Source organism: Mycteria americana, chromosome 10 (genome assembly GCF_035582795.1).
Source record: "Mycteria americana isolate JAX WOST 10 ecotype Jacksonville Zoo and Gardens chromosome 10, USCA_MyAme_1.0, whole genome shotgun sequence".
NCBI lineage: Eukaryota > Metazoa > Chordata > Aves > Ciconiiformes > Ciconiidae > Mycteria > Mycteria americana.
This window is the reverse complement of record NC_134374.1, coordinates 19038378-19063635: the sequence shown is the minus strand read 5'-3', so window position 1 is coordinate 19063635 and position 25258 is coordinate 19038378. Positions and strand designations below refer to the sequence as shown.

At 64.7% G+C, this 25258-nt stretch overlaps 4 protein-coding genes across 14 annotated transcripts; 1 reads left to right on the top strand and 3 right to left on the bottom strand.

Annotated features, from left to right (window-relative positions):
* Positions 1-84: 84 nt before the first annotated feature.
* SYTL4 (synaptotagmin like 4) lies at positions 85-8384 on the bottom strand. 3 transcript variants are annotated; one of them, XM_075513380.1, is made up of 17 exons: positions 8274-8384; positions 7182-7343; positions 6813-7028; positions 6185-6294; positions 5909-6023; positions 5637-5744; positions 5230-5353; positions 5032-5122; positions 4743-4846; positions 4547-4633; positions 4037-4215; positions 3734-3836; positions 2626-2787; positions 1730-1835; positions 1238-1337; positions 500-708; positions 85-379 (listed from the first exon to the last, which is right to left on the bottom strand). In XM_075513380.1, the coding sequence occupies exons 2-17, from the start codon at positions 7289-7291 to the stop codon at positions 237-239; spliced, it is 2067 nt and encodes a 688-aa protein (XP_075369495.1). In that variant the 5' UTR covers positions 7292-7343; positions 8274-8384; the 3' UTR covers positions 85-236. The 3 variants fall into 3 exon arrangements, with proteins under 3 accessions (XP_075369495.1, XP_075369497.1, XP_075369498.1); XM_075513382.1 differs by lacking the exon at positions 8274-8384 and adding an exon at positions 7702-7996; XM_075513383.1 differs by lacking the exons at positions 5637-5744; positions 8274-8384 and having other exon boundaries at positions 7182-7482.
* A 1102-nt stretch (positions 8385-9486) lies between these two features.
* TYW2 (tRNA wybutosine-synthesizing protein 2) lies at positions 9487-13130 on the bottom strand. Its single transcript, XM_075513385.1, has 8 exons — positions 13043-13130; positions 12408-12522; positions 12106-12253; positions 11838-12027; positions 11599-11749; positions 11412-11521; positions 10404-10561; positions 9487-10331 (listed from the first exon to the last, which is right to left on the bottom strand). The coding sequence occupies exons 2-8, from the start codon at positions 12476-12478 to the stop codon at positions 9885-9887; spliced, it is 1275 nt and encodes a 424-aa protein (XP_075369500.1). The 5' UTR covers positions 12479-12522; positions 13043-13130; the 3' UTR covers positions 9487-9884.
* A 28-nt stretch (positions 13131-13158) lies between these two features.
* CSTF2 (cleavage stimulation factor subunit 2) lies at positions 13159-20407 on the top strand. 9 transcript variants are annotated; one of them, XM_075513372.1, is made up of 15 exons: positions 13159-13255; positions 13384-13462; positions 14261-14430; positions 14739-14875; positions 14991-15110; positions 15213-15368; positions 15497-15620; positions 15937-15999; positions 17315-17374; positions 17998-18139; positions 18505-18656; positions 18955-19232; positions 19676-19801; positions 19946-20071; positions 20203-20407. In XM_075513372.1, exons 1-14 carry the CDS (start codon positions 13198-13200, stop codon positions 20066-20068), a joined length of 1788 nt encoding a protein of 595 aa, XP_075369487.1. In that variant the 5' UTR covers positions 13159-13197; the 3' UTR covers positions 20069-20071; positions 20203-20407. The 9 variants fall into 9 exon arrangements, with proteins under 9 accessions (XP_075369487.1, XP_075369488.1, XP_075369486.1 ...); XM_075513373.1 differs by having other exon boundaries at positions 15548-15620; positions 19946-20407; XM_075513371.1 differs by having other exon boundaries at positions 19946-20407.
* Positions 20408-21061: 654 nt separating this feature from the next.
* Positions 21062-24221, bottom strand: NOX1 (NADPH oxidase 1). Its single transcript, XM_075512927.1, has 11 exons — positions 24135-24221; positions 23960-24044; positions 23737-23882; positions 23477-23658; positions 23164-23302; positions 22955-23047; positions 22551-22786; positions 22316-22478; positions 22042-22188; positions 21704-21828; positions 21062-21505 (listed from the first exon to the last, which is right to left on the bottom strand). The coding sequence occupies exons 1-11, from the start codon at positions 24192-24194 to the stop codon at positions 21379-21381; spliced, it is 1503 nt and encodes a 500-aa protein (XP_075369042.1). The 5' UTR covers positions 24195-24221; the 3' UTR covers positions 21062-21378.
* Between the last annotated feature and the right edge of the window lie 1037 nt (positions 24222-25258).

Sequence of the window (25258 nt, the reverse complement as noted above, 5' to 3'; positions counted from 1 at the left end):
AGTTCAGCCTGAAATTCGGTGCAAAGCCTAAGACAAAAGGAAAACCCTTTAAATGAAGCAAGACCAAGATGACTTTCTGCCCAAGCCTGTTAGAGAAGGTAATGTTTATTAAAAGTATACACGAAAAAAACCCCAAAAAACCAACCAACCCACGTTTGGCAGCCCTGCCAGGCCGTGTAGCAACCATGGCTCCCGAGCAGCAGTGCCAGCCCTCGGCCGAGTCCCGGTGCCGCAGCCTACGGCCTCAGCCTGGCCATGGTGGAGCGGAGCTGGAGCGTCCCCTCCGCCCACGAGCCTGGGTACTGGCACATCTTCTGCCACAGGTTCAGCTCCTCACCTGTGGAGTCCATCCAGTCCACAGCCTGCCCGTTGCTCATGCCTGGGAGAAAGGATGGACGTGGGCAGAAGTCACTGCCGGAGCAGCCTCCTGCCCGCAGCGAGGCAGCCCCAAGCAAGGCTGTTTATCCCCAGGGTTTGATAGGATCCCAGGGCTCCTCACCATTGCCCACCCCCAGACGGACACCCCCGAGGAAGTCGTTGCTGGACAGTGGTTCCCGGTCCCAGACCGTCAGCTCCAGGCAGATGTGCTGCAGGTCCTCGGGGTTGATGCCGTTGTAGACAAAGGTGTGGTTGTAATGAGGGTTCAGGGTCTTCTTCACCACAGGGGTCTTCCTCTTGGAGGCTTTGTTTTTGTGTGGCAGGAGGTAGCTGGGGGAAGCAGCCCCTTGGGTTAGCAGCATGTGTGCACCTGCCTTCTGTCCCAGGGGCTGGGGCACCTCAGCACCCCAGGACCTGGTCTGGAGCCCACCTTCCCTGACATGGCCCAAGAAGAGCCACAATGGTCTGCAAGGGGCTGGGTCTCTGCCCCCACTCCTGAAAAGCCGCTCAGAAGACTGCAGGTGGTCTAAGGAGGGGAGAGAGCACGGACCACAGCCTGCTTGCCCCCAGCCACACTGCCCCGTGGCTTAGTGACCTCTGGGAAGACAATTTGATGGGAGCTGGAGCCCTGCCCTGCATGCAGCCTCCCACTGCAAGCTCTCAGCAAAACCCAGGAGAGCATTTGCTACCAGGAGCGTCTCATCTCCAGGCAGAGACGGGCAGACAGTGACTTTCAGGGCACCAATGCAGGCAGTGTGGGGCAGCTAGCAGAGAGACCCATCCCTTCCCAAGGAGGCTCTGGGATGCAGCCAGGGAGGACAGTGCCTTCATTGCCCCCGCACCCAGGACCCACACTCACCCCTTGACAAAGCTGTCTGAGGTCCCCCCAGATTTGGCAGCCGTGAGGTTCTTGGCTTCTTTGATCCAGACCTGGAGCTCACCGCCTTCCCCTGTTTTGCCTGGGAAAAACCCAGCACAACAAGAGTTAGTGAACCTTAATTTCCACCACCGCTAACTTCTGGAAAGGTCCTGCTGAACAGCCTTCATTGCAGCGGCAGGTGCAGATCCCCAGCTGGTATCTGCTCCTGCCTCCTCCCTTACTGGCTCTGCCTGCTGAGGCGAAGGCAGACAATTGCTCCACACAGGGCCCAATGGTCCAGCCCCAGCAAAGCACTGGGACCACTCAGCCAGCTTGAGGACAGCCAGGTCTTCTTTGACCCAGAGCAGCCTTGCAGGCGTTGCAGAGGAGAAGGCTGCAGTGGCACCACACAAGAAACCCACCCAGACCCAGCTCGCATGGCCGCAAGCAGGTCCCGCAGGCTACCCGAGATCCTGGAGCTCCAGCACTCACCCTTCCTGCCACTCCCAGCCCCAGGGTGCTTGGAAGAGGGGATGTACTTCATGGAGACGACCAGCTCCCCCTTGTACTGGTGGAGACCAGCAGCATCCGCCCCAATCTGCAAAGAGGCAAGGCTTATCAAACACTGCTAGAGAGGCCAAAGTGGACATGGTGATGGCCGGGTCTGCATGCAGCACCTCCCCATGCTGGGCCAAAGAGCTTGGCTTCTCCTAGAGGTGGTTTAGCCGGCACAAATGCCTGCAGGCCCTCCCCAGCATCACCAGCTCAGACTCAGACCAGCTCCTTTGGGATCCTACTTTGGCTCAACCAGCCAAAGGATTTCCCTTAGGAAATCCTATTTAGGGGTTTCCACAAGCTGCTCGAGCCCCAGCAGCACCAAGGGCTGAGCCCACAGTACAAGCTAGTCAAGAGAACCAGACTTTTAAGTCCAGCAGCAGCATCTGCTGTTGCCATCGAGCTGCACAAAGGCCCTCACTGCCCGGCTCTGCAGTCCCAGCAGCACGTCCCAGCCAATTTCCCACATTTGTTTCCCTGAAGTTGGCTCCAATTCCTCCTGGCCGGAGCAGGGAGCTGGGAAGAGCTGCACTCTTGGAGCAATCAAGCAAGCAGAATGAAAATACCTGACGGGGCAGAGACATCCCACTGCATCCCATAGGGGATATACTGAGGAGGAGGAGGGAAGGTAGGCTTAAGGAAGAAGATCTGCCCTTTTTTACTACTACTGCTGCCTGCGCTGGGGTCTTTGTTTCTCCAAGATTTGATCTGGGGAAAGCCTTTTGGCAGCTCTCGGCCAAGGTCTCTGCAGCTCTCTGCCCGCTGAGGGCCACCCCCCGGGACAGGGCCAGGCAAGGGGGGCTGCTGCGGGCGGCAGGGCTGGGGTGCAGCACCTTGCCGTGCAGGGGCAGAAACTCCTCCAGGTGGCTCTCGAAGTTCCAGGCGTCCAGCGGGACCTCCACCTCCCCCAGGAACGTGTTTCGGCCAAAGCGATCGTGGTGCCAGACTGAGAACTGCAACGTCCTTGCAAGCAGGAGGGACTTGTTAATCTCGTACTAGGAAGAGAGACAGGAAAAACCATCAGTGAGCAGGCAGTGCCAGGCAGGGGACAGGCTTGGCATATGCCATCAGCCACAGCTCTCGAGCAGGAGAGGAGACAGGTTTGAGGAGCAACGGATGCACATAGGAGACTGTTTGTCTTCCTTTCCAAGCCTGCCGAAACCTCAGTGTCCTGGGGCAGTGGTGCAGGAGCCCATGCTCTCCAGGCAAGTGGTCCTCAGAGCCCGTGCAGAGCCAGGGCCAGGACTCATGGCATCCGGCCACCCCACCCCATCCCACCACAAGCGAAGCTCTGCCAGCCCACCAAGCCTCAGGTGGTCAGGGTGCGAGACCTCAGCAAAGCCAGGGCTGTGGGAGCCTGGAAACCCAACCACAGTTCCCACTTCCCTCCTGTCCGGAGAGTGCCTGGCCTCAGCGATGTGCTGCCAGGCTCGGGGACTGAGCCAGCCCTTCCCACCGCCCTATGGTGGCCGCAGCAGGGACCGTGAAGGGCAGTGCCAAGTGCTTCTGCCCTGGGGCCCAGAACTGCCTTATCTCTGCCTCTGCAGCTGTGCTGCCCGCCCTCCCACCACTGTAACCTGCCTGCAACGGCCCAGGAGCCTTCATCACAGGAAAGCAATGTCCGGGGGTAAGCAGAAGGCCCCTGGCTCTGGGGGATGCCACAGCAGCCAGGACACACATTCACATCTGCGGCTATGCCTCCACCCTGCCATGGCACCCACGGCTTGACACCACAGCCACATCAGAGCAGTGACCCAGCCTGGGAGGGGGTTTTTCCCACTTTCTGGGTGCAGTGTCTGGACACGGGTCCTCTGCAGAGCCCCCGCCTCAGGGTTTGGAGCCCATCCACGCCCTGGTTTGTTCCAGCAGCATCCCCAGAGCCAAGCGCCTGCCTGGCCCCGCAGAGGGGTGCGGGCTGCACCCCAGCCCATCCTCACTCACCTTCAGCAGCTCGTTGTACAGGGGGTTGATGGTGTTGCGTTTGATGGTCGTCTTGCGTTTCCCTTGCCGGGATTTGTCAGGCAGGAGGTAAGTCTTCACGTACCTGAAGGGAGGGGCAGACAGCATTTCACCAGGGTTTCCCCACAACTAACCCCCGTCACCTCCCTAGCCCCCCAGGACAACCCCAGACCTCCTGCCTCACCAAGACCTCCCCCACTTAGAGCTCCCATCTCTGGTGGGCACCCCACCACCCAGCTGAGCACCACCAGCAGTGCCACTAGCCATCGCCCCCCCGGCTCTCACGGGTTGGAGCGCTTCTTGCCCTCGTCCCCGTAGGCCAGCTGGCGACACTCCTTCACGTGAATGAACAAGGTCTGCGTCTTCTCCTCGTAGCTCAGGGAGAAGGAGATTCCCCCGGTGACCGCAACGTTGCCGAAGTCGCCGGCCTCGCTGTAAATGCTGACCATGCTCCCCAGCGTGCTCTAGAAGACACGGCAGGGCTGAGCTGGGGCAGCATCGCTTGGTGGGTCCCTCTTCATCCTCAGCAAGGCTACTCCCTACCTGTCCTCCACACAGCCCCTCTCTCACCCCGCCGCGGCTGGGGATGGCCGCCAAGTGCCTCCCACCCGCACGCAGGCTCCCTGGAAGAGAGCTGGGTCTCCGCGTTTTCCTTCAGGGGAGGAAGCCCCCGCACCCCAAGCTCTTGCCCCAGGAGCCGCCTGCCCTGCCTCCCTCCCACCCAACCAGCCGGCACTGCCCTTCTCTATCATTTCTTCCCGCGGAGCAGAGCACAGCCACGCCGCGGGGACTCACCGAGGAGGTGCCGCTGCGCATGCTGCCCCGGGCCACCCTCTGGCGATGGATCTCCACCAGGTTATCGATGTCCTCCTCCTCCTCCTCCTGCAAGGAGGGAGGCAAGCTGCCTGCGTGGGGAGCGGCAAGGCACGGCCGGCCAGGCAGCCAGCTCCTCCACCTGGCAGCCAGCTCCACGGCACACCAAGGGTCTCACCAGCTCCATGTTGAGGCCGGGGACCGACTTGCTCCTGTCCCCCAAAGAGCCGCCTTCCCCCACAAAGTCCTCCGGGCGCAGGTCGATCACCGATTTGGTGTAGTCTGCACGAGAGATGGTGAGGCAGCAGCACGGTGCAGGACTAGCAGAGCCCTGCCGGTCTCTCAAGCAAGGGGCTGCCCCAGCCTCTCCCATCTGCACCGAAAGCTCGCCGCAGCCCAGGGGGAAGCGGCCGCCCACCCCCTACCACGTCAGCACCCAAACCCCTCTGCACCCGCGCAGCTCTCACCTGCAGGCCTCACCACCCGCCGGGGATTCTTCTTGAATATCGTTTCATGCTCATCCACCAAGGCGCTGCTGCGGCTCCCCACGGCGGCATCCTGGGGAGGAAAAGTCCCTTCAGAGCAGGGCAGGGCTGGGCACCCCACGGGGCTCCCAGCCCCACACCCCAGGACAGGGCTGAGCCTGCAGGAGCAGCGGCACACACCCGTCCATTGGAGAACGCGTTTTTGGGGCGGAGAGGGAGGGTCAGGCTGGAGGCAGCAGGTCCTGCTGGTGCAGCAACCTGTTTTCCATCTCTGAGAGGGGCGGCTCTCTCCAGGGAATTACTCCTGCGGAGGACACAGAAAGGTCTGTCCCAGGCCAAGAGCGTGGCTGGGAGAGCAAGCGCTGGCCGGGAAATGCCGTCTCCCCACAAGCTCCCCAACGCCACGCAAGCTCCCAGAGTGCCCCAGCCTGGGGAGCAGAGGACCTGTCTGCCCAGGGACAGGTTTCAACCCAGCCAGAGGAGCCAGCTCCCCCTCACTAGACCGAGAAAAGCACACTTGAGACGAAGGTCCTCATCCTCTGCCAGGCCAGCCTTGCCAAGGACAAACCACCCAGGGAGCCCCTCACCTGCCCCCCACGCCACTGGGACTAGGTCTGTAGCCATCCAGGCTCATGTTTTCCATGGACTCTGTGTCGCTTTTACCATCCCGAGGGTCTGAGGCATCCAGAAACAAACTGCAGACAAACAAAACCACAGGTATGTCCTGTTTGGCAAGGAGGCTGGTCTGAGAGAGAGCTTCTGTGCCACCAATGATCCGAGCAGGACAGCAGCGTCCCTCCCGTCCCTGCAGCAGGCGAGGGCTGGCACCCAGAGCAGGGATGATAGCAGGGATCCTCACCTGGGCCCCTCCCGGGGTGCCACGGGGCTCTGCTGCCGGGCTGAGGAGGAGCTTTTGGGCTCTCCAAGCTGGGCTTTCTGGAGGAGGGTTTGTCCCACGGTCTCTCTTTTGCTGGCTGGAAAGAGAGAGACATCAGGAGGACCACTGCTCCAAGCCCATTGCCTGGAGCAGGAGCTGCTCCCAGCCAACTCTGCGCTGGGCAGAGGTGCACCAGGAAAAGCTGGAGCATCCCGGAGGGCCGGGCTGTGGGAGAAGGCATCGCTGCAGCACCCTTACCTGCCGACCTGTGCCGCAGGGACAGCCGCACCATGTCGCTGCCCAGCCGGTTGGCGAAGCGGTTGACCCTCTGGTCGTAGAACCAGTCGCCTGTCGTCTTCTTCAGCTCGCTGCAGGGCAGGGAGGCAGTGGGGGGCTGCTCCCTGCACCCCAACGCCACCCTCGGTGCTGCCACCAGCCACGGAGAGCACGGGCACGGTGGGCACGTTCGGCAGGTGGCCGGGCAGAGACGATGCACTGGGCAGACGACGGGCCCAGCTACACGCCCAGCAAACACGAGAGCAAGATGGGTTTTGTAGGACAGGGGAGGCCGAGAGGGAGGAAACCTGGGGTGCTTGAAACGCAGGCTGGGCGAGGGGCACGGGAGGATGCCGGAGTCAAGTAAGGGGGAAAAAGGAGCGGGGTGGGCATGAAGGAGACCCAGGAGTGGGGCACAACCCCGTTCTCCATCACCCAACCACGGGTGCCCACCCTTGGAAGTGACAGCAGAGACAGCTGCCCTGCGCTGGAGAAGACCAGCTGGGCTAGGAAAGGTTGGCCATGGGGCATCAAGCTGGGGTGACTGGGAAGAGGAAGGGGACAGAAGGAACGTGCAGAAGGTCCCTGCCACTTGTCCCCAGGTACTCACGCCTCCTTGGTGCAGACTTTGCAGCGCCAGGAGCTGTTAGGACCGTAGGAACGGCAGTCCCGACACACCAAGTGGTTGCAGCCCCGGCAGGTGTTGGCCTTGGGGCTGACGCGGCCCAGGCTCTGCTGGCAGCGGGCGCACGTCCGCTCGCTGTAGCGCTGGCTGCCCCGCTTGGCCCCCTTGCGCCGGATCTCCAGCAGCTCGTTCTTCAGGCGCCTGCTCAGACCCCAACGCCGGGAGCCATCAGAGCTGCGCCGGGACCCCGGGGCTGGGGCAGAGCTGCCGCCCCAGCCCCATCGCCCGCATCCAGCCACTCCTGCGGCAAAGCCGGGAAACCAGCGCCCTGCCCGGCCCCAGCCACCTCCTCACCTGATTCTCCTCTCCTCCGCTTTGCGGAGCTCCTCGTCGCGCTGCAGGACCTGCAGGATCAAATCCCTCTCCACCTCCGACAGGAAGGACAGATCCACGGCCTCCGACATCGCTCCGCCCGGGATCGCTCACCCTCGCCAGAAGCAGCCGGACGCGGCCGTGCTAGGAGCGAGCCAGCCGCTCAGCACGGCCACATCGCGGGCTCGCAGCCCCGCGTCAGCCCAGCTCTGCCGGGCGCCCCGTGCCCGCACCCCGGGGCAGGGCCGGCTGCCACCCCCCGCCCCGGATCACCGCACCCCAGACACCGGCGCGGCGCGGCCGGCGCCCCGAGCGCCCGCGCCCAACCCGCCCAGCCACCCCCGCGGCCCTGCCCCGGGCACGGCGCTGCTGCCGGCCGGGCTGCCGGCCACGCCGCCCCGGCGGCCTCAGCCGGCTCCGCGGGACCAGGGCTGACGCCCAGCGCCCCGGGCGCGCCCGGGGAGGAAGGAGCTGCCCCAGGCCGCGGCACCCACGAACGCACCCCAGGCTGGGAAAGCCGCTCTTGCCCCCGCAGAGCGGCCGGGGTGCGGCCGCGCAGCCGGAGCAGCGGCGGGAGCCGGAGCAGGAGCCGGAGCCGGCCCGGAGGCGCCGCGGGCGCTGGCAGCCGGACCCCAGGCGGCCGCGGCAGCTCCAGCCGCGACGCAGCCGGGCAGAGCCGCGCTCCCGAGGCGCCCGCTCGGGGGCCCGCAGCCCCCCGCTCCCCGCCCGCGGCGGCGGCACCGGCCAACCGGCGGACGGACGGCGGCTGGAAGCGGCCGCTGCCCAGCCGGGCAGGAGGGACCTTCCTGTCCCCGCAGCCGCACCCCGGCGCGAGGGGGGGCGGCGGGCCGGACGCCGGGCTCCTCTGCCGGGGGTGGTCCAGGGCCGCCGGCACGGCGCTCGGAGCGCGGCCACCGGGGCAGGGACGCGCCGGCAGCCCCTCGCCTGACCGGCGCCGGCGGCCCCCGGCGCGGCGCGGCCTGGCCTGGCCTGGCCTGGCCCGGCCCGGCCCGCCGCCCCCGCCGCCAGCAGCGGGACCCCCGCCCCCGCCCCACACCGCGGGCCGCCCGGTACCTGCCGCGGCTCCGCCGGCGCCTCCCGGCAGCAGCAGCGGGCGGGCGGGGCCGCCTCCTTAAAGGGGCCGCGCCCGCCGCACCTGCGGCACCGACGGGGCGGCCCTGGCGGGAGGCGGCGCCCGCCCCGTCCAGCCCCCGCGCGGCGCAGGCCAGCACCCCTTCCCCCGGGTGCCGCCGTCCCCCGGGACGGTCCCCCGCCTCAGAGCTGCGGCCCCAGCCCCGCGGGCTGCTCTCCCCCCGGCGCGGCGGGGCAGAGCCCGGCTTCGTGCCTGGAGCTGGGCGCTCTGCGCCGGCTGCCCGGGCCGCTCCCCCGGCGTGCTTCCCCGCAGCCCTACCCGGGGAGGCAGCTCCTCCCGAGGAGCACACGCAAGCCGGCACAAAGCCTACAGCCACCCGCACTGCTGGGGTGCCCTCCCGGCGTCCCTGGGGTGCCCAGCACGGCGGCAGGTGAAGGGCCGAGACCCGAGCAGCACGGCCACGATGTACTCCCAGCTCTGCCCGCAGCAGAGGATGGCCCCGCCACAAGGCTCCAGCCTCTGCTCTTGTCCTTCGTGGGCAAGGTCCCGGCAAGGCTCCTCGCGCTCTGCCCACAGCAGCACAGGCAATAAGAAAACCGTAAGCATGTCTGGCAGGATGAGGCGTGGGGTTCACATCCATGGGGAGGAGGCTTCTCGCCACGCAGGATGCCGAGGCCGCGTGGGAGGCTGGCTGGGAGCAGCCCCGAAGCGAATACGAGGACGCAGCTCTGCCCACGCTTTTGGCTGTGCCCCAGGGCTCCCCGCCGCAGGGCAGGGAGAGGCAGAGGTTCCCAGCCCTGTGGGAGGAGACGGGATACCTACACAGGGGAAAACCCACGGGGACCCGGGGACACCAAGGGAGCTCCCTCCCCGGGCAGGGGTTTCTCTGCAACAGGGGTACACGTACAGCTGCGTAAGAAGTGGTTTCTCTTACACTAAGGTAAGAGGGCTTTAGGCTTGCAGGCAGAATTGAGGGCAGAGGATGCAGGCAGAGGCTTTGCTGCCCGAACCCCTCCACACACCACCCCGGGACCCAGGGTCCCCAGGCAGGACCCCCCCGCTTGCACCAGTGCTCGCGTTTTAACTGGACACCAACCAGAGAGGTAGGAAACATCCTTACTTCTGCAAAAAGGTGAGAAGAAACCGAGATGAACAGACCTGTTTCCAGTACAATAAAAAAGCATGCTGGTAAACATAAGCACAAAACCTGCCCCTGACTCGCTGAAACAAAGCCCGGCAGGAATCCGAGGTTTATTCAGCCCTGTGGCTCTTTCCTGGGTGAAAATGGGGCTGAAAGTGCCACCACGTGTCCAAGATCTGGGCAGCGACAAGCAGAACCGGGGCAGGACTCGGGATGCTCTCAGCCCCAGCTCGCCCCATCCTCGGCCAGGATACGGCTCCCGGAGGGATCTCCAGTGGGAGAGCAACCCCCGGTGCCCCGGGCAGGGGGAGGCACTGCTGGGCACCGCTGCCACCTGGGAACGAGGGGACGTGAAGTGCATCCAGGCTGGCAGCAGGCAACAGCAGCAACTCCCGGTGCTCCAATACCACCGTTTCGTGGGAGCTGGAGCCACGCCGGGGCCCGGGGCCAGCTAGGCAGGCAGCGTCGGGCGGCACTCGAGGTCCAGCACGAGGTGATGCACGTGGGGCGCGTAGGACTTCACTGCCTCGATGTGCAGGATGCTGGTGTGCCATGGCTGCCCATGCAGCTCTGCCAGCAGCCCCCGGATCCGTGCCGCTGTGGCTTCAGCCCACCTCTGCCACTCAGGCCTGATCCTGGCCCCCAGCGTCTCCTTCCCACCGTCCTCCGTTGGGTGCTGCGCCTCTCCATCAGAGCCGGCTCCCTCTGGATACCCCCACTCAGACCTCAGGGCCAGGGTCTGCGGCGGGGCCGGTGCGGGGAGAGTCTCTACGTTGTGGTGGATGTGGAGAACCCCGCCCGTGGCCTTCTTCAGGACGCGGCAGGCCACCGGCCAGCCTTCCTCCGAGCTGGGAATCAGCCCCAGGTTCACCCGGTCCGCTACATCCCGCAGCTCCAGCTGGAAGGAAAGGGGAGATGAGGGGGATGCCACGTGGGGCCGGGGGGGCCGTGGCCAGTCAGCGCTGCTCACCTGCCTGCTGTCCCCGTGGTGGATGCGGCAGCGGTCCTGCACGCCGTTCAGCGCCAAGTTCCTCCGCAGGGCCTCCACGGCATGGCTGTTCCACTCACAGGCGTGGACGAAGGCAGCCGCCGCGTGAACCAGGTACGGCAGCGTGAAATAGCCAATGCCTGGGGGCAGGAGAGGTGGCAGCGGCTGAGGGCAGGGTGCAGGCACCGGCGGGGGTCTGCGCTCCTCCCTGGAGGCAGGGCGGAATGCAGATTACCGCCCCGGCTCTCTACATCTGCTTTGCTCCAGGTTGGAACAAGCCCAGATGCTGGGAAAATGGAAATTCATTCCCCCCTTGCCTCCACAAAAGCAAAATCTGTCTTGAAAAATGTTTACAGAGGAGCTTATTTTACCTTCAGTCTTTGGCCATGAGCTCAAGACCTGCCCTGCCCTGCTTCCACTCTGCGCACAAGTGCCCAGATTACCATTTATTTTAATTAACCCAGAGCAGTTTTACGAATGCCACATCCTTTCCGTGTGGCACAGATTGGAAGCACTAACTTCCCTAAGCACTGAACAGCGGCTCTCTTGACATGCAAACACTTGATATGATCTCCCCACTCATCTCACAGCGCAGGACACTTCAGTTAACACCAGCTTGTCATGAAGGCATATCAGTACAGGCTCAGGACATCTACGAGAGCTTTTCAGAAACAATATCAAGGGCAAATCTTTTCCATGGATCCAAACGATTCCCATGACCAGCGCTAGGTACAGAGCAGCGCTCTGCCGAGCCTGAGCACAAGGTCATCCTGACTGTCCAAAGGCAACAGGGACACAGGAGGGACAGCAGTGCCAGGTTAGCTGAGGGCTCACAGACGGAGCAGGAGCTCTAAGCCTGGGTATTTTTCCAGTCCAGACTGGAAATGACATTTCACATCCACCTGGATGCCATCAGTGCCTGCATCACTGCTGCCTGCCTGCCTGCCTCTGCAAGCCTGCCCTGCCAAATCCCTCCGCCGTCCCCGTTACCTGCGTAGAGATCCACCAGGACCTCCCCGGAGCAGGGCAGCGAGGCCACCCGCAGCTTCTCCGTGATGTTGCCCGGTGAAAACATGCACTTGGTCACGTCGAACATGTACCTGAGAGATATTGCCAGCCAGGTGAGGGCAGCCCCTTCCCTGCACCGGCCGCATCCTGCACCGCGGCTCCTGCCTACCTGATCCCGTTGTCCACATGCTCCACCCAGCCGTCCCGGCCCAGCAGCAGGGTGACACTGGGGGACCGCATCCCATCCGGCAACACTCGTCCTCGCCTGGCCAGGCGCCGGGCACCCAGAGCCGAGGCGACCGTCTCCCAGAGCGCCGGACCTGCAACACACCCGTCCCGGGAGCTTTGGGAAAGGCCAGGGCAGCTCTGTGGGCAGGATCGGGGCAGGCAGACCCTGCTCCCCCTTACCCAGCTTCTCCCACGGCGCAGCCCTGAAGCTGTCCTCACCCAGCAGGACCAGATCCCCGTGCCGCTGCCAGGCGCGGGGCACGTCACGCTCCAGCTCCTCTGACCAGCTCTCGCCCAGCAGCCGCCGCAGCTCATCCCGCAGCTTCTGGGCGGGCGTCTGCCGGCGGGCTGCCCTGGAGGGCACAGGGTCCTGCAGGAGGGATGTGGCGCGTGGGGTTGAGACCCCACTGCCCCGTGGCAGGACTCAGGGAGCGGGGTGTCTCCCAACCTGGATCCGGACCAACCCACAGGGCATCTCCTGGGGCAGCCGCAGCTGGGGGAGCTTCTCCTCCAGCACAGGCAGGGCCACACGGCCCCCAGGCACCTCCTGCAGCCGGTAGCGCCCGTCCAGGAGCTGCTCCTCTTCCAAATGCTCCCTGCAAGGCCAAGGCGCGGTCAGGCCCTCCCCAGCCCCCCAGAGAAGAGACCCCCCGGGGTGCAGGGCCAGCCCTCTGAGCTCTCCTCCCCGCCAGCCCTGCCCGCACGCTGCCGCAGCAGCCGCAGGGCTCCCGTTCCCCCTCGCAGGCTCACCTGAGGCGCTGGGCGAACCGCGGCTCCGTGGCCAGCGCAGGAACGGAGACGGGGACGTGCCTTGCCTCCATCCCCAGGACCGGGGAACGTCGCCGTCCAGCTGGGACGCAGCCGCCTGCCAGGCGGGCACAGGGCGTCAGGCTCGCAAGGGACAGGAGGGAGCCGGGGGCCGGTGGGGGCCTCTGGCACCGCCACGCTGGGGGCTGCAGCCCCGGGCAGGGGGCTGGCTGCCCGGGCACTGCCGTGGGCTGACCGGGGATGGGGTGACCGGGGATGGGGGGTACCCTGGAGGATGCGGTGCCCTGGGGCTGGAGCCCCAGCGGAGGGGGTGCCCGAGTGGTGGGGTGCCTGGGGGCGGGGTACTTTAGAGGTGGGGTACACTGGGGTGGGGTGTCCCAGGGGATGGGGTGCCCGGGGGATAAGGGTCGGCGTGCCCGGGGATGGGGTGCCTCGGGGAACGGGGCACCCGGGGGATTGCGCCTCAGGGCCGGGACTGCACCCCTGAGGCCGCGGAGCTGCCCCGGGAGCCGGCACCCCACGGCTGGCTGTCCCGGGAAGAGCTCCCCAGGGTCCCAGCAACCCCCGCCCGGATGTCCTGGATGTCCCGGCCGCCCCGCCCCGCTCCCCGCTCGTACCGAGCGCGGCGCGCAGAGTGCAGCGGCGTACGCCCCTGTTTCCCGCCGGAGCTCCTTCTCCGCCGCGCCGCCGCCATGTTTTGCGGGCGCGGGCGGAAGCGGGGGGACGGCGTGGGGCGAGGGACCGGAAGCGGCGGCGAGGCCCGGGCGGCGGGATGGCGGGGCTGTCGGTGCGGGACCCCGCCGTGGATCGCTCCCTGCGCTCCGTCTTCGGTGAGCGCCGCGGGGACGGCCGGGGGGCGGGCGGGCGGGCTGGCCGAGCCCTCCCCGCCGTTGGGGGCTGGTGACCGCCCAGCACTCGGTCTCCGCGCTGACCGGCGGCCGCCGTCTCTCTCCCACAGTGGGGAACATCCCGTACGAAGCCACAGAGGAGCAGCTGAAGGACATTTTCTCAGAGGTTGGGCCCGTGGTCAGCTTTAGGTGAGAACGGCTGCCGGCCTCCGCCGCCCTCCCCCTCCCCGGTTCCCCGGGGCAGCGCGGGCAAATCTGGCCCCGAGCCCCGCGGGTGGCGTGGGGCTGTGCAGGGGCCGTGCTCTGCGGAGCCAGCCTTCCGGCGGGCAGCGGCAAAGCAGCGCAGAGCGGCGCGTCTTGGGGGGATGTGAGGCTGTGGCAGCTGCGCTCGGGGTGCGGGCACCGAGCCCCGGGGCCGAGGTCGCCCGGAGACATAGAGCGTGATGGCCCAAGCGCAATGGCGTGAACGTGGGCACGCTGCTGCAGGCCGGAGGCAGCTGCCCTGCTGCGGCGTGGGGCTGGGGCAGATGAGTTCTCAGGTCCTGATCAGGCTCTGTGCAGAGAGCCGGGAGTGCAGAGCAGGAGCATCCCCGTGGCTCTGCAGGGATGTTTCCCGGCTTGGCACCAGGCTTCGGAGACCTCTCAGTTAAAGGCTTGGTAGCTCTGGGAGCAGCCAGCCCAGCCCTGTGCCCCCAGGAGCTGCCTTTGTGGGGTCACGGAAAGCGCAGCGCTTGCGCAGGTGGCCTTCCTGGGCACCGGAGCTTTGGGAACACCCCTCGGCCTGGCTCCAGGAGGCCTGTTGGCTCTGGCTTAGGGCCCACTGTTGCGCACCTTGGCCTGACTCCGGCGCCTTCGCTCCGCTCCCCAGCGCTCCTGTGCGGTGTACCCCAATAGCCCCCTCCCGAGCGATGGGGAGCCGTGGGCACTGCGCGCCGCTCGATGCCTGCGCTGCCCTCAGGCAGTGGTGGTTCTCTCCTCGCTGTGCAGGCTGGTGTATGACAGGGAGACGGGAAAGCCAAAGGGCTATGGCTTCTGTGAGTACCAAGACCAGGAGACGGCCCTCAGTGCCATGCGGAACCTGAACGGGCGAGAGTTCAGCGGGAGGGCCCTGCGCGTTGACAATGCGGCCAGCGAGAAGAACAAGGAGGAGCTGAAGAGTGAGTCTGAATTTTGTGATGGAGAGCACGCTGATGTCATGCTGGGCCCGGCCTTTTCAGCGTTACAAAGCATGCCTCTTCTGCGAGGCTGGGGAGGAGGAGACCTTGCAGAGCTGACCTGCTCCAAGCAATGTAGCAAGTAGTTTTGCAGAGGGATGCGTGGGCTCAGCTCTGTGTTTTCTCTCCCAGATGATCTCCCTGTTTTCACTGCCTCCCCTTCCCCGTAATGGCATGGTGCTTCCCTTCTGATGAGCCCGTTAAAAACGGACGGTTCACATTGCCGTACGAGGTCACAAACTCTGTTGCAGGCTTGGGCACAGGCGCACCCATCATAGAGTCACCCTACGGGGACCCCGTCAATCCTGAAGATGCCCCCGAGTCCATCAGCCGGGCAGTAGCCAGCCTGCCGCCCGAGCAGATGTTTGAGCTGATGAAGCAGATGAAGGTGAGCGAAGCGGAGTCCTGCGCTCTGCATGAGCACAGCTTCTACCACCACTGCCCATGCCCTCACAGCCCCTGTCACGCCTTGCCAGAGCTCTGATCTGCGTGTATCTTCTCAGTTGTGTGTCCAGAACAGCCCCCAGGAAGCCAGGAACATGCTGCTCCAGAACCCCCAGCTGGCTTACGCCCTGCTGCAGGCCCAGGTGGTCATGAGGATCGTCGACCCAGAGATTGCACTGGTTTGTCCCTTGCTGCCTTGTCTGGGGTCGGTAGGATATTGGTGGCAGCCTGTTGTGGAGGGCGGGTGGAAGTGAACTCCTTTCTCCTTCTTCTGCCCCTAGAAAATCCTGCATCGCCAGACCAGTGTTCCTCCTCTGATCCCAGGCAACCAGCAGCCGGTGCCAGGGCCGGGGCCTGGACCAGGACCGGGGCCGGGGCCAGGGCCAAATGCCCAGCTGAACCCGCAGAATACCCCCTCATCCCAGCCACAGCCCATAGTAAGAGCCTATGCGATGCAGGTGCCGTCTGGGGGAGAGATGGGCGTTGCCAGCTCCACCTCTCCCAGCTGGGGCGCGCGTGCCCGGGTGACAGGACTTCCCTGAGCTCCGGTTTCTCTCCTGGGTAGGGTGGGATGCACGTAAACGGCGCTCCTCCTCTGATGCAGCCGCCCATGCAGGGAGGAGTGCCAGCCCCAGGACAGATGGCAGCCGCTGTGCAGGGCCCAGGCCCTGGCCCCATGGCTCCAGGAGGTGAGTGCGTGGGTTTTGGCTGAACGGTGCCCTGGGCACACGGGTCCTGCAGACAGCCCCCCTCTACCTTCCCCTTAACCGGCCGGCTTGGCCCCATGAGAGCACGCATAGCCCCACACCGTGTGCCGTGGTTGTGGCTGCTGCCAGCAGCAGTTCTGAAAGTTGGCTTATCTCCGTGGGGAACCAACACCAAGAAAATAAACCTTTGGATGCTCCCTCAGGAGCCGGGAGGGGGGAGGTATTTGGGGCCAAAGGAATCTGTTAGTGGTGCAGGGATGGCTGGGGAGGGGTCTGAGCTCTGCCTGTTCCCTCTCAGGTGGGATGCAGCCACAGGTTGGGATGCCGGGCGGAGGCCCTGTCCCCTTGGAGCGCGGACAAGGTAAAACAGACGTGGGTTAGTGCTGTGCGTTACGTGAGCCTCGCTCCAGCAGAGGCCCAGGCCACGGGTGCTGAGCAGCGCTGCACCAAGAGCCCCTGCCAGCTCCCTGCAGCCTTGCCGTCCCTGGATTTGGGGCAGCTCCTGCAGTGCTGGGCTGCACCCAGGTTTGTTCGCTTAGGCGTAAGGCTGTGGTAGCAGCTCTCCTGCATCCAGGGCCCCAGCCCACGCACCGGTTTGCTCCCAGCTTGTCCTGCACTGTGTTGTGCAGATGTGCCCTGGAAGCCAGGAGAGCTGCCGGTCCCCGCAGAGCCCCACCGAGTGGGATGTGCCTGTGTTTTCCATCTCTCTGTGAGCCCGTGTCTGTCCCTGTGCTTGAGCAGGCGGGCAGAGCTTGCTCTTCTCTGGTCCTTGTCCTGCTCCTTTGCTGCCTGGGTGCTGGGAAGCAGCTTGTGCTGCCGCCGCATCTGCCCACATCTCCCAGTGCTCCCTGCGCCGTGCCCGGCAGAGGGAGCTGGGCCTTCGCTTTTGCATGCGACGGGGAGTGCGAGGCTTGGCAGGGAATTTCCCGGTGAGTGATTGCTTGGCTCTCCCTCCGCAGGCACGGTCTGTACGGTCCAGCCCCAGAGCCGGATTCTTTACGGTTCACATGTTGCGTGGCCACCCTGTCAAGTCATGCGCCGGGGTTAGCACAAGAAAGGCGTTCCTGTTCTCCCAGTAATAAGGCACATAGCTGACACCACTATTGCCTTGGCTTGTATCGTAGGCCTTGTTTCAGGAACGTGGCAAACTTGTTCTGAGATCCGCCTGCCTTAGGTACCTTAGGAGAAGCCGACTTTTGTTTTCTTTGGGGTGTGCCACCATCTTCCTGAGAGCAACTGGGCAGTTCTTGGCACTTTCGTTGGTACCCAGAAAGTTTTGGAGAGCAGACAGAAAGCTGGCACTGGGGAGTGCCGTGGGAAGCTGTGGGCAGGGCCAGAAGCAGAAGCTGACTGGCCGTGCGTTGTGGGGCATAGCGTGGCCCCACAGAATGCCGATTCTCTCGGCAGGACATCCTCCTGCCCCGCACGTTCACGCAGTGAGCAAGGGAAGGGCCGTGCCAAGCTGGCTGTCACGCCTGTGGTGGCAGAGGTGGCATTAATGGTAGAGGTTGATAAAGCCAGACCTGCAGCAGGCAGCGTCTTCTCCTTAGGTTTTCTGGGGGACTTCAGGGAGCGGAGGTGATCCTACAGGCAGCGCTGTCCCCAAGGCTGAGTGCATGTGTGCATACACTATTTACGTGTCTGCTCTTCTCCCTCTTTTCCTGCTGCTTGCCCAGGGAACCTGCAGCTCTCGCCCGTGGGACCTGCCAGGCCTGCGTCTATCGAACGCGTTCAAGGTATCCCAGCACCCGCCAGCTCCCTTTCCCGTGGAGCTCGTTGTGGAGTGTGCAGAGAGCAGCTTTCACCCTGCTGTGCTCAGGGCCGGGGACTGGTGTATCACTCTGTGTAGCCTGGCAGGGTTAGGAGGAGGCAGGATTTCCTCCAGGGCCTCAGGAGAGAACAGGCTAGCGCTGTGCACAGAGAGCCACCGGTGGAAAAGGAGAGCCTGCTTGGAGAGGGCCTTTGCGTAAGATCCAGCCCCCTTTGACGCCTCGCTACCAGGAGCCTTCCAGGTCTTGCTTTGCTCCTGGTTCCACGTCGGCAGGGTGTTGATGCCCGTGCTCATAGGGATCGCCGTGGGGGCACCCACGCTTGGTTTGGCCACCTGGTGCCGTAAGGAGCCTGAGGTAGAGCCAGAGAGGGAAAGTGAGGGATAAAATCAGCAGCCAGGGAAGGGGCTTTGGTGCGCTCCGGCCTTGTGCGAGGGGCTGCTGCCCCGGCGGTCGGCACGGCTCACCCGCCTGCGCGCCGGGGAGCAGCGAGGCCGCCCCGCACCCCAGCCCCGAGAGCGCTGGGGGACAGTCTCAGCACAGCACTGGTCATGCAGATCCTCACGAGCTCTTGTGTGTCTCCCTGGCAGTGCCCATGCCAGACCCGAGGGCCCCTATGCAGCGTGGACCTCTACCTGCTAGTGGCCCGCCGCCCCGAGGCCTTTTGGGAGATGCCCCGAATGACCCTCGCGGAGGGACCCTGCTCTCAGTCACTGGAGAAGTGGAGCCCAGGTGAGGGGAGAGGGAAGGAGAGGAGCCCTTGGCACTGTCCCCTGCCCAAGGGTGACCTCTCGCTGAGGACAGGGATGGCACCAGCCTTCCGGGAGTCACCGCTGCCTGGTCGGAGGCCTGTGTGCTGCCGACCGTGGGGGCTGGCCCATTTCCCCGGGGACGGGGCATCCCCGGGGTGATGGCAGCAGCCCTGTGGCATGGGGCCGACAGCACCCATCCTTGTGCCAGCCTCGCCCTCCTCCCCTGCGGCCGGCTTCGGGGGCAATCCCAGCGCTCTGCCCAGACCGTGCCCAGCCAGCGTCTGATTCACACTCTCTCGCTTTTTCTCCTCCTCCTGCTTTGCTCTCCTCGTCTCTCTGCGTCAGAGGTTACCTTGGGCCGCCCCACCAGGGAGCCCCTATGCACCATATGCCTGGTCATGACAGCCGTGGCCCCCCCCATGAGATGAGGGGGGGACCCATGGGAGAACCCCGACCACTGATGGGAGAGCCGCGGGGGCCCTTGATGGATGCTCGAGGTGAGAGAGGGGGCATGAAATAGCGGGTGGCTTAAGGCGTACAGGCAAGACGTCAGAGTGGAGCCCGCTGCCCCGACGCGAGGCGTAGGAAGGGGGTTTGGGCAGCGAAACAACTGACACCAGGGCAAGGAGGGACAGTCCCACGGGGCAAGGGACTTCTCCAGGCATGTCCCCTCTGCCCCCAGCTCTGCACCTTCCGGGCGTTTGCTAGCCCCCAGGCAAAGGAGGCAGCGGGCTCGCTCCCACGCTCCCTGTGGCACTGCTCCCTTCAACAGCTTGCCTTGTCTTTCCCCCGCAGTCGGAAGAGATCCCCGAGGGCTGGAGCCACGAGGACTGGAGCCGCGAGGGCTGGAGCCCCGGGTGATGGAGGCACGAGCCCTGGAGGCACGAGGCCTGGAGCCGCGGGTCCTCGAGCCACGAGTGCTGGAAGCCAGGGCCATGGAGGCCAGGGTCATGGAACCCCGGGGCCTGGAGCCTCGAGGGCCTGGTCCCAACCCACGTGGCCCCATGCCTGGTGGGATACAGGGTCCTGGGCCACTTAACATGGGAGCCAGTGGCCCGCAGGGGCCTCGCCAGGTACATACAATGTCTCTGCTCGGCTGGTTGGGCACCGACGGTGTCTTGCAGATTGGGTGTGGATGGGCGTGTGATCGTGTCCTGCAGCAGCTAGAGAGGGGAGGGTGTCCCACAGAGCGGTGCCTCCAGGAAGCACGAGGCCTGGGTCAGTGGCTCTCTGAGGGGTTTGGAGCATCTGTCCCATCTCCCCAGGTACTGCCCATCTGCTGGGGACGAGACGAGGCTCGGGCCTCGCTCCCCCTCTTCCTGATGCGCAGGAAGGAGTGCAGGAGTTGGAGGGAGAGGAGAGCACGTAAAACGCACGGTAGCCTGTCTCTCTTCATGCTTGGGCATCTTCAGGCTGGCTGTGGGGGCACCCATCTGATCATCTGCTTTACCTTCCTGTATTTGTATGGCTGAGTCCAGAGACCCTTTGGCCCTTACCCCCTCTCTCGTGCCTGCAGGTTCCTAACATGGCAGGGGCAGGCATGCAGGGAGGAGGCATTCCTGGGGCAGGGGTCCAAGGAGCTGGTCAGCCTGGAGGCTTTAGCCCTGGACAGAGCCAGGTCACCCCCCAGGATCATGAGAAGGTGAGAGCACAAAAGGGAAAGGGTGAGACACCGGGAGCAGCGCTTCCTCCGTGTCTTACTGTGGCAGGGACAGCCCCTTCCTGGCTCCGGTGACCCGTGGCTGCTCTGGCAGGGCACCTCTCTGATTCCCCCCTCTACCCACAGGCAGCCCTGATCATGCAGGTTCTGCAGCTGACAGCGGACCAGATCGCCATGCTGCCCCCGGAGCAACGGCAGAGCATCCTTATTCTGAAGGAGCAAATCCAGAAGTCCACAGGGGCACCCTGAGAGGTGATGTCCTTAACCCAGCCTCGGCCTGTGCCTGCTCCCCTTCAGTAAATCAGAGAGCTGCTCAGGATGGGGCTCTACCCGGCTTTTCCTCTCCACGCCGGGGCTCACTCTCCTCCCCTTCCTTCTCGCAGGCCTGGCAGGCGCGTGGTGGAGATGCCGTCCGCCTGGACAGAGGCAGTGCTCCATGGCAGCTGCTTCCCGTTGCTGTCTGAGCTGATGCTGCGTTTTGGGAGAGGTTTCTCCTCCCCCCATTAACGTTTTCCCCTCCCGTTCATCCTTTTTTTCTGTGTGTATATTTTATGATGTTTGAAATAAAGTGGGAGGAGGGTTTGAGTAAAGCCACGTCTCCGGCTGCCTCGTTGGTCTCTTGTGGAGGCCGGAGCGGGACTGTTGGGTTCTGGGAACAGTCTGGCCTGGCTGCAGGCCAGTCCAAACCGCTCTCCTTCCTACCTTCTCCCCAGCACCATGGCAAGATCTACATGTGGGGTTTTACGCGCCCTGCTGTGGGAGGGGCAGGACAGGGAGCTCGGGTTTCGACCGGGCAGGAAGGGCTCCGTATCCGACTACTGTATCGCTTACCGCGCCAGCCTGCTCGGGGAGGGCGGTTTTCCCCTATTCTTTGCCCATGCTTGAGCAGAATTTGTTGCCTTTGCACGAGCTGCTTTTGAAGTTGGCCTGTGCGCTGGTGTGTGCCTGGCAGGCGGCGCAGGCTGGCTCCGGTGGTGGCAGCGAGCCCGGCGGAGGAGGAGTGCCGCCTTACCCTGCAGCCCCGAGGGTTTGCTATGAACCTGCTTTTTTATTGCAGCCCTACAAGGGGCAAGGAGTGGGCTCCCTTCGCACCTGCACGGACTGAGTCACCACGGAGGCTTTTATTGCAAAGGAAAGCACATTTAATTTACCCTTTTATGCACAGGAGTGTTTAAACCCAGAGGGGCACGCTTGGCCCCCGGTGCCTGCTCGGCATGCCCCTCTCCCCTCCCCATCCCATCCTGTGGTTCTGCCCAGCCCGCTGGGCGCTCCTGCTGCTCCAGCAGCATCGTCGCAGTCTGTGCCTCTGGTTTCTTGACGGGGGACCGTGTGAAGCTGCAGGCCCACTCCCCCCATGGGGACCCCTTGGACACCAGGTTGAGAAGGCAGCAGTCTTTGAACCTAGGGTTTCTCATGGAGAAGTCCCTTGCCGTGTCTTGCCTGGATTCCGTGCACGCACGCTTCAGCGGGTGCTTATCCCTGGCTGTGCTGACTCACTCTGGGGTTGAGGCGAGACTGGCAGGGTCCCCTGTCTGCTGGGCTCCCAGCCTGGCTGCCACTTAGAAGTTCTCCTTGTTGAAGTAGAATTTGACCTTCCTGGGGTCCAGGCTGGAATGTTGGTGGCAAGACTTCTGCAGGCTCTTTGCCAAGGCCCCCGGCCCACAGAGGAACACGCCGACCACCGACCTGCACACAGCACAGGGACGTCAGCACTGGGCGGGTGGCTCGGGGAAAAGTGATTTCAGAGCTTTTTGGGGTCCCTGCAACCTGCGGGGGATGAGCATGTCCCTCCCAAAGCCAGCGCTGCCCAGCCTGGCGCTGGGTGCCAGGGAGGAGGGGGTGCCTCCCAGCTCCGGCGCTCTGAAACCCCTGCTCAGCTCTCACCTGGGGTGGGCTGCAGCCACCGCTGCAAACTCGCTGTTCCACATGGGCCGCCCAAAGATGGTTTTGTGCCTGAGGCCCGTCACTGTGTCCGTAGCGGTGTCGAAATGGAGCGCCACGTTGTTGGCCTGGGCAGAGCAGGGATGGTGAGGACGCTGGCTGCCACCCACGAGCCCACCTCCAGTCCCTCACCACGGAGGAGCATCTGTTGCTGATGCCCACCAAACACCGCTCCCGGACTTTCTGCCTGCAAGCTGTTGACGTGCCTGCCCTGCCTCTCCTGCCTGACTTGGCCACCCCGCATCCCCCCTTGCAGTCGTGCCTGCCCGTGGTTGACTCACAATGCTGGTGTCCCAGCCAGTGAGGAAGAGACGGTAGGTGAGAAAGTCTGCCATGCCTGACTCGGCCATCTTCTGCTCCAGTGAGGCAAGCAGGTCGTTGAACCAGGCGAAGGCTCCCGTGTCCCGGCAGAGCCAGTAGAAGTAGATCTGCGATGCAGGGGGAGAGGGGTTGCTCAGGGTGGAGCAGAGCAGGAGGGCTGGAAGGATGCAATGTCAAGGACTGGGAAGCCCAGCATGGAGAAACCCACGGCTGGTCCCGTGGGACAACCCATACCTTCTTGGTCTTGAGGGTCTGGTCAGCCTGCTGGAACTTGTACCAGATGGACTTCAGGATGGAGGCGAAGGGGGTGACACCAATGCCCGCTCCCACCAGCATGGCCACCTCATACTGGAACACGTCTTCGCTGGCCGTGCCGAAGGGGCCATCCACCTCGATCCTGGCCAAAGGAGGGCCTGGGTAAGCCTCCCCAAACCCGTGGGATGGTCCGTTCGGGTGCTCCCCAGCCTACCTGGGCATCTCCACGTTCTGCTGCTGGAAGGTGTCAATGAGACGCTCCGTCCAGTCACCGGCTGCCCGGATGTGGATGGAAAAGAAGTCCTCCTCGGGTGCCGAGGTGAGGGTGAAGGGGTGCCACTCCAGCAGGGAGATGGCAGGGCAGTTGACGAAGATGTACTGCCCCACCTCCATGCGGAAGCCCTTCTTCTGCATCTGCAGCTCCAGCACGCGGGCAGGGTGCATCACCACCTGCGGGCAGGGACGGGGCTCAGCGCCCAGCCTGGCTGCTGTCCCTGGGCAAGGGGCTTTGGCAGCAGCCCCTGCCCACCTCCCCGCAGCCACCCCGGCAAGGAGCTGCGGCACCGGTGGCTGCAAGGGAAGGAGCTGGCAGTAGGCACAGGCTCCTGCGCCACCCACCTTGGTGACAACCACCTTCTGCCGCGCGCGCCAGACCCGGAGGATCCGCTCGAAGATGTAGAGGAGGACAGGGGCCAGAACCCACTTCCAGGACTGCGGGGATGGAGGAGAGCAAAGGTTTGGGGAGGGCCAGGGATGGAGGAGAGCAAAGGTTTGGGGAGGGCCAGGGCTGGAGCACCCCAAGGCTTCTCCCCCAGCAGCTGCCCTACCTCGGCGGGGATGCTCCCGAACTCAGGGTCTTCGCAGCAGTCGTGGCTGCAGGCCTCGTCCTTGTGTGTGAGATAGTAGGCGCAGCGATGGGGGTGTACCTCCTCCATGCTCTCCTCCGTCTGCCCGCGCACCAGCCCGCTGCGGGGAGGCAAGGGGTGAGCCCAGGGGCCGGCTCCTGCCCCCCCGGCCGGGCCTGAGCCGCTCTGCATGAGGCCGGCTGGGCTAGCCAGCCCTGGGAATGGGGAGCCCACGGGGGGTCTGCAGCCACTGCCCCTCGCTGTCCTGCCTTCAGGGAGCGGTGAGGGGCCTTACGCGATGCCGTGGATGATGAGGCCGGCGAAGTAGATGATGAAGAGGTGGTGCGTGTACCAGAAGACCTCGAAGTAGTTCCTGCGGATGAACTCGGTGGAGGACGTGACCATGAGGATGAGAGCCAGCGTGATGATGACGCCCGTCAGCCCCGGGATGGTGGTGAAGGCCACGTACTCGACGGTCTGCAGGGGCGGCAGGACGGGTTAGGAGGGCAGGGGACAGGCGGTGGCGGGGGGCTGGATGCCAGGGCTGGCGCTCACCGTCTGGTTGGAGTGGATGGGGTTCAGCCACTTGTCGCTGCCCCGCAGGTGCATCTTGGAGAGGACAGCGGGGAGGCTGCCGTCAGCGGCTTGTTGGCTGTGATTGTACCGCTCCAGGTTGAAGAGGTGGGCGATGGTGTGCACGGCTGGGCAGGGGACAGGCAGTCACCCGCCTGCCCTCCTCCCGGTCCCCGCCATGCCCCAGCCCGGCGCGGGGCAATACCTGTGAGCAGGGCCAGCGCGTAGGCCACCAGCTTGTGGAAGGTGAGGTTGTGGTCCAGCTGCTTCCGCAGCGTCCGCCGGCAGCACTGCGGGAGAGGCGGCGGTGTCAGCGTGGGGATGGGGATGGAGGTGGGGCGCGGTCGGCCGCGCTGGCTGTGCCACCGCGGGGCACTCACCGAGCAGGTTCCGCGGAGGAAGGAGAGGAGGTTGCGGCAGACGGGCAGCAGGATCAGCATGCTGTTGAAGTTGAGGCACTTGGCCGATGCTCGTGCCCACGCCAAGGCGGACTGGGGAGAGGGGAGGGGGTGAGCACCGCTGTCCCGTGCTGCAGATGGGGTACGTCTGCCTGCAGCCGCGCTGCCCTCCACGGCTCTGCCCAGCACGGTGCTATGCCGGGACTGGGACACGATGGGGCCAAGCGACGCTGAGCTGGGACTGAGCGATGCTGAACTGGATACTGGGAGGGAGTGATGCTGGGCTGGACTGGGGACTGGGCGGGGGTGATGCTGAGCCAGGAGAGGAGGGGGACTGGGAGGGGGTGATGCTGGGCTGGGACGGGACAGGGACCAAGATGGGGGCCAGCATGGAGGACTGGGGACTGGGATGGAGCAATGGCGGGCTGGAAGAGGACAGGACAAGGAAGGGGCATGTGGTGCTGCAGCCCCCACCCCACTGCAGGAGGGCTCCGAGGGGCACGCGTGCCTGGGCAGGCAGGATGCCTCAGGGGAGCACCTTACCCCAAGGATAGCCCTGGTGTAGAAGTACCGTTCGTCCCGGTCGAAGAACAGAAAGTAGTACGTGAAGAGGAAGATGTTGATGCCCAGCCAGGCCGCCTGTGGGGGAAAGCCGCGGCCTCGTGAGGGACCCTGGCCCGGGACCCCCCTCACCCCGCAGCACTCAGGTGTGGGTGCAGCCGGAGGGCATCAGGACAGCGCGTCCCCTCCTGCTTCCTTATGAGCTGCGGCAGCACGCACCAGGTTGGGACACGGGGCCAAAGGTGGGAAGAGGTGTGGGAGTCTTGCAAAATAACTGTCTTGTCACCCACGGCCCTGTGCATCACCCATACACGAGGAAGAAGGAAAGACGGGCGCAGGCAACGCCTGCATGGCGGGAGGGCAGATCCGGAGGGTGGTCAGGGCTGAGCGGGGCTGCGTGGGGAAGACTCTGGGAGGAGGAAACTTTGCAGGGAGCTGACTCACCCAGCCCCACCACGCTGCCGGCCCCTGCTGCACCCCACACTGGCCCCTCTCACAGCTATCGATTTTTTGCAGAGCCCCCAAAACCACTCTGCCTTGCATTG